This window comes from Meleagris gallopavo, chromosome 8 (assembly GCF_000146605.3).
Source record: "Meleagris gallopavo isolate NT-WF06-2002-E0010 breed Aviagen turkey brand Nicholas breeding stock chromosome 8, Turkey_5.1, whole genome shotgun sequence".
NCBI classification, from domain to species: domain Eukaryota; kingdom Metazoa; phylum Chordata; class Aves; order Galliformes; family Phasianidae; genus Meleagris; species Meleagris gallopavo.
In genome coordinates, this window is record NC_015018.2 from 17284565 (window position 1) to 17291460 (window position 6896).

General features: G+C 44.5%; 1 protein-coding gene across 3 annotated transcripts in view; it reads right to left on the reverse strand.

The window, feature by feature from the left end:
• The window catches only part of LOC100542589 (annexin A8 like 1), a 16549-nt gene extending 11159 nt beyond the window's left edge, over nt 1-5390 (reverse strand). The window contains exons 1-3 of one of the 3 annotated variants that reach the window (XM_019617619.1): nt 5343-5361; nt 2282-2334; nt 2128-2174 (exon numbers count right to left, since the gene is read on the reverse strand). In XM_019617619.1, the coding sequence (XP_019473164.1) occupies nt 2128-2148 (21 nt within the window). In that variant the 5' untranslated portion in view covers nt 2149-2174; nt 2282-2334; nt 5343-5361. Of the gene's footprint in view, nt 1-2127; nt 2175-2281; nt 2535-5342 lie in introns of those variants that run through there. The other 2 variants (XM_019617620.2, XM_010714464.3) reach the window with 2 other exon arrangements.
• Between the last annotated feature and the right edge of the window lie 1506 nt (nt 5391-6896).

Consider the following 6896-nt stretch of genomic DNA (forward strand, 5'->3'; position numbering starts at 1 on the left):
AAAAGCCATCCCCAAATATTTATCTTAAGCTCAGAATAGGTGGGTTGATGGAGTTAGCAAGACCAGTGCAAGTGCTCCTTTTCTGTTTCTCTGTGAAATCAGCCAGTACCAGCAGATCTCCCTGGAAAGCAGGTAACGCTCATCTCTCTGATTTTGCTCTAAAAAAGCTGCACAGTCCTCTCTAGCTGCACTCAATGGTCCACGTCAAAAATGCTCTGGATCTGCGCCTGGTGACTCAGGGTGAGAGGCAGTGAGAAGCTCAACTTTCATTTGGAGGCAGTGGAAACAAATCAACAGTGGTCCTTTTTTGGTATTAATTCTAAGGAACATTACAGCCCATGCTGGCTCAAGTAGCTTACTCATAATTCACTCATAGGCTGATCTGCCGTGTTCCAGCACAGGTACGATCACAATTGGTTTCCAGAGAAACCCTCTTCAGTTTGGTCTTGTTTTCCAGAAGGATTAATGTTATAAATATCTAACTGAAACTACTCAAAGCATTTGTGCCAGTCATAGATGAATAACTGGCACAAAAGCAATGTAATACATGAATCCTACAGCCGATGCTTTGAAAAGCAGTTTATCAAAAACCTGAAATGTGGATGACAAGTGGGATTACTGTTTTTCAGTGAACTGAGTTTTCCATTGTTTGCTTTTGAATTGTGTTTTTTTTTATGAAGGATTTTAAGAACAAAAACAATTTATATCATCCTTCCATTGCCATCTCCTCTTCTCCTCATCTCTCTACCCACAGCATCACAGATAAGAGACTTCTAGAGCTCTCAATGGCTCTTCTCCTTTTCTCAATATATATTCAAATGATTTTCAGCCTGGGGGAAATGGGGGACACAAGCAAGCAGAAAGGGAAAAATTGAAGCAAAAGAGCCTCTCCAAGCTTTAAAAAAATAATGTTTTACTAAAATAACTTCCAAAAGGAAACAGGGAGGCAGAGGTAGATCAGCAGAAAGAAAAACTAGTTTAGTGTTAAAAAAAAAAACAACACACAAATAACAAACCAAAAAAACCCCAACACCTGAGGTTGGGAGAGCTTTCTACCTGAAGCCTAGGGAAGTAGATTGGAATGAGCTTGGTGTTCCATGCCCTTTAGGTGTTTTTCCCTTCCTTCCAGCTCCCATACTTCTCAAATACAAAACTATAAAAGCCTGAGAAGTGGTCATATCCATGATTTCTCCTCTGTAGGATGGCTCCTTGCACTCCCTGGCACAGGGCTCCTGCCAGTCTCACCAGCAAAGGTCCCTTGGAGGCCATCAGCACCAGGACTGCAACACCCTAAGGGAGAGAGAAGCCCACCAGAGCCCTGTGTACAGGCTGCACCCCATCACGTCACTCTTCAGCAGCTCTTTTCCAGGCCTCAGCTCTAGATGTCTGGAGTTAAATCCCAGGGAAACCCGGCCTCCCACAGAAGCTAATGTGAGAGCTGCCTTGATGGCCGCAGAGCTGGCACTTCACCCTAGCACTGCCTCCTGGCCTCAGCTGTGCGAGATGCTGCTTCAGGGCACTCACGAGCATCCCCAACCTACCACACACCTCCCAGAGCCACAAGAGTTTGGAAGAGAACAAACACGGTATTTCTGGCTCCTAGAAGACTGACAGGGTGTCCAAATCCACATTGTTGCACCAACATTCAAAAGCCACCAAAGACAGACACAGCTGCTTGGCATACCGCATCTCCCTCCATGACCACAGCCGCCTACCAGGGCAACTGGGGACCGAACAAGGACAAGCCAGTGCCCTGAACTGATTGCAGAGGTGAAGAAGAGGACAAGGAACTCACAGCGTTCAAACTTAATGCAGACTTCAGCTGCTCCAATCCCCAGTGCCATATTCCCATAACACAAAGGTACACAGCCATAACCTTGCGCCACTCAGTTCCAGGGCAGGGGGAGCCTGGTCTTCTTAAAGGCAGAAGCATGTTAGCACCTTCCTTAGCCATGGTTTTGGAAGTGCTAAAAGGTATTTTATAGTCAGAAAACCAATAAACAGGTTTGGATTGATTTTTAAGGGGAAAGACTTCATTCCCACACATTGCCTGGTGCAGCTGATAAGTTACCTTATTATAGTGCCAAAGAAACCAAAGTGTTTTACTTCAGTACTTTGTTTACTTACCCAGGCCTTCCACCATGCCATCGTGATCTCAGCAGTGATATCTGTGCCTGTTAATGAAGGAAACCACACGCATCACACCTTGCTGTTAGGGAAACTGAGATTTGAAAAGGGGTGGAGAAGAGGAAGAAAGATAAGTTCTTTTCAGTAGACTTACCACAAGAAAATTAGAATAACTGTGCTCCTCACGAGGCTTATTCCCTCTGGAAGCTGCAGAATATAACTGGCCTCTGTGCCTGGAACTGGCAGGTATAACCTGTCCCTATCTACAAATTCCACAGGGTAACGCCCGCAGACATGGCTCAACCTGTTTTGATGAATGATCTCACAGGGAGAGATCATGTTGCCTAATAAACCAGGCTTTCCCTGTGAGGAGCCCTATGTTCAACCTCAGCTGACTAAAGCTCATTGTAATACTTCCACCGTTTTCCCCCCACACCCTTCCCTGCCAACACTTTAGCCTCTGGCACTGATACAACATACAAATTACAGCCAGGTAATTTCTCGGCATTACACTCCACTGAGACCCAGCATGTTCTGCTGCAATGGAATAAGCCACTCTCACATTATTCTGGACTCTATTTCTACCAACCTGGACCACAGCAAACCAGGACTCTCAAAACTTAAACCTTCTCCTATATTACTTTCATAAAAAAAAAAAAAGCCTAGAAAGAAGGCAAAAAACCCAAACACCTAAACATATCCTACAACTTGCAGTGAAGCTCAGTTAAGTAGCAGACCATACATTGACTAGAGAGGTCTGTCCCTGTCACACACTAGGACTTGCAAAGCATGACTAAGAAAGCATTTCTGGGCTAATTACTTTCAGCAGCCTCAACAAGGTTACAAGGCTTGCACTTGCTGCTATTACACATTAAGGCTTGGAGAAATTTGAGTTTTTTTTTCCTTTTCCTGTTTCTGTTCTTAATACTTTAATACGGAGAAGTGTTTTTGTGAAATCAGCTGAAATGTCTTATAGCTGTGGCAATATTTTCCTGTCTAGACTTTTGTCAGAACCCATGGTGCATGCCAGAATTTATTTATTTGTTTTTAAATGGAAAGCTGACCTGATAGACACATTCCCACCAGCCATATCTTAACCCTTGCCAGAAGAAGTTGGTCCCCGTTCACATGTACAGGCCCACCTGGGACTCTGGGTAAACATCAATCTATAACCTTCCCTCCCTTCCTTCCCACACCATTATTTCCCTTAACCCAGCTGGGTCACCCCTGGCTTGGGAAGCTGCCCTGGCTGTTCCCACTGGAACAAGCTCTGGCAGCTACTCCCTGCTCAAACCCAGCCATCGCATGGGGAGGGCAGCTATGCAGAAGGCATCGCCCTTGGTACTGAAGTACACAACCAGGATCTGTATGGTCTCGGTTTAAGAGGCAAAGTCATCAACAGTGTACAGCAAGGAGGGCCCACAAGTGCTACATCTTCCCTCTTTCTGGGAGGATGGTTGTGAGAGCAAGGCGGATTTGTTTTTGCTGGATCCCAAGGCTGTGCCTAGCTCTTTGCACAGGCCTTTTCCCTGTGTTGGGATTTAATTAGGTCAGCCTGCCACAGAGGTCAGGTTTTCTTGAGGACTCCAAGTACAAAGAAACCTGTCCAGACAGAAAATCAGAATTAGAGCAAAGAATTGTAGTCACAGAGGGACCAGAGACCAAACCAGACAGAAAATGGGAGAAACTCCAAGCAGACATTTCTGCCAGCACGAACTAAAAAAAGCTGCAAAGGGACACTGAGGGAATGTTAACAGGAGAATTACAATTTAATGCAGAGAAGCAATTGCCAGACTTCAAGAAATCAGTGTGGATTAGTGAGGTAAGGTCTAGAGAATCTGAACCATAAGGAATCCCTCTCCAAGCTCCGTTCTAAACAGATTGCTTAAAACGGCTCAGGTTATCAGACCCACCTTTGCTCTGTATCATGGCTCTCACTTAACACAGATGCCCTACTAAGCTTCTTTGTAGTTCCAGCACTTTGCTATTACATATCCAAGAAACAAGCATTGAAGCTGCAGAACAGCCTCACCTAGTGCACTGATTATCCTTAGGAAAGAAACATCAGACAGAGTTGGAAGACAATACATAGGTTCTTCTAAGCCTCACCATCTCACACATGCACACAAGTCATTTATGCACATCAGGTAAAGTGAGCTCCAACTCCATTGACAAGATTATCAGTAGAAACTCTGTCTAACAGCACATTAAGGTGGTTAATGTGACTCAGTGATCCTGTTTGCTTGCAGTGTGGAGTACTGTGGTATCCCACAAAAAAAACACTCAGTTATCTGCAAGAGGGTTAACTGAGCAGTGAGTCAATCACACTGTTGGCATAGACATCCCTAAAATATCTCCACAATGAAGCTTTCTTCAGCCCCAAACACCCTTTCAGAGAGTCTCTGCTCCTGCCGGTGTGCTTGGCTGAGCCAGCCTCCAGCCAGCAAGAGTGGTCAGAAGCCTTCTACAACAGCGCGTGCACTGTAACCAGGTTTGGTTTGTGTGTTTTTAGGCCATTTGGTCCAAAACAATAGACATAAAGAAGAAGCTGCTGCATACTTGGCTTCTACTGACTCTGCCCTTGGGACTTTCCATGGTTAAATCAGGGACATCGGAGCTGCCTCTACTATATACTCAACCAGTGTAAGGAAAGCTAGGAGAAAAATCCTGCTTATAATTGCTTAATCTTGTTCAAAACAAAAAAAGATTTTAGGAAAAATCAAGCATTGGGAGCCTTCAAAAGACTGGCATTACTTCAAGAAGCCTTTGCCACCCATTAAGTTCTGACTATTCATTCTAAGCCAGGAAGAGAAGTTTAAAGGATGCTCTAGTTTAGATAGAGGGCAGCTAAAGGCTTCTCCAATGTAGAAGCTTTCCCCTACTTCCCTCTCCCATTAGTATATTAGCAAAGTCTGGCCTCATGCCTGGAAAGTTTCAGGCCAGGAGCTGACTGCATTGGAACATCACAGCTTATGCAAAACAAAACTCTTCAGCAGTTTTACTTATCCCACAACTTTTGACTGGTACAGGAGTGTTTTTTTTTGTTTTGTTTTGTTTTTTTAACCAGCAAGAGAAAAAGAATTTGGGGGTATTTTCACACCAAAGTTTGTATTTCAGTTTATTTTTAAGTGAGGAGTTCAATCATGAAACAACAGACCAAGCACAAAGATATTTGATACAAACCAATAGTCTGACAAATCATGAAATATGATTACCTGAATTTGAGGAAATTAAAGCACACCCCTCAGAACAAACAGGAGAGAAGTATCCTGTTGAAACAAAAGAAGATTAATAATTTTCTCTAATTCAGTCTGTAAATAACATTGCATAGTTTCACACGCCTCTGATAAGGATACACTTCAGAAAACTGCAGCTTTTTCTTTTATTACAATACTAAACTGTCTCACCCAGCACTGTGCTTTCCAGGACCAGACTTTACTCCTTGCTTTTGGCTCTGACCCATTTCTAACAACGTTCTGCCCTACCTTCCCCTCTCTCACAGCTGTTTCTTGCCCCAGCAGCTGCTATGTTTGCAGACAGCTTACACTCCCTCACTGCACAAACTGCACCAGTCTCCCCCTGCAGACTTTAAGCAAATATGCAAACAACTCCATAACACAAACGCTACCTTCTGCCTCTACCACTCCTCTTCCCTCCTTCCCTTCTCCTCCCCCCACCTTATTGCTACTTACATAGACACCAGCAGCTGACTCCCATTGGTTTTTAAGAGCAAATGCTCTAACGCCAACTAATCAACTCACCATCACCTGAAATCAGATCACTTTATGGCAAGACTGTGTAAATACACAAGCAGGCTAAACCAAATAAAATTTATTGTCTCTTTATGAAAGAGGTATGAGCTGGGGAAAATGAATTGATGAAGGCAGTAGTTTTTACATGGAGACGTGCAACGCAAAAATAAAATCACTGAAGCTTAAAAAAATTGCACTTGCATACCTGGCAGCTCACTGCTCGCCCTGCCCTTTCCTCTTGTGCTTTTGAACCATCTTTCAAAGTGAAAATGATCCCAAAATAGAATTATTTCCATTTGAAAATCACTAGCTCAGCTCATTTTCCAAGTTTCCTTTATTACCGCAAGCAGCTTTGTGCCAAGTACCATAAGACAAAATCTGTGCAAATATGTTTTGAGGGATGTTCAAACAGCAACAGAGTGAAATCTCATGGCCTGATTCCTCTTAGCAGCTCCATAGCTCAGGAGATGAGCCCTGGGGCCAGAGGGGACAGCCAGTGTCACCAGGCTGCAGGGAGCCGTGCAGATGCTTGCACAGGGTGTGCTGATTTCACCTGTGCTGCACAGGGCCCCTCGGCTATGGGTGGGACAGGGTGAGGCACAGACACAAACAGAGCAGAGCACGTCCCCTTGGCTCAGTTCTGACTCCGGCTGAACATTTCTCTGCTCATTCCTTTCTTGTGCTAGTGCTGGTGCCAAGGAATTCTTCCCAGTCGCCCTAACAACCGCTCCCCACACAAAGCAGGCAACTGTTGCTCTTGTTTAACCCCAAAGGCTAACAAAGAAAGCACCCTCCGTGTCAAAGTAAGCAACAGCAGCTCAGTGGGGTCTGACAGGGACATGGCTGATGCCAGCAGTTCAAATACCAGCCGCGAGTGTGAGGCAGCGTTCAAGAAACCTTTGGATGCCTGTGCATGAAATATTTTTAGGCATTTTTTGTTGTTTAGTCCACGTCAGAACAAGTGCAGGTGTCTGTGCACAATTAAAGACAGTCCTACTGCTTGAATTGGCCCCACAG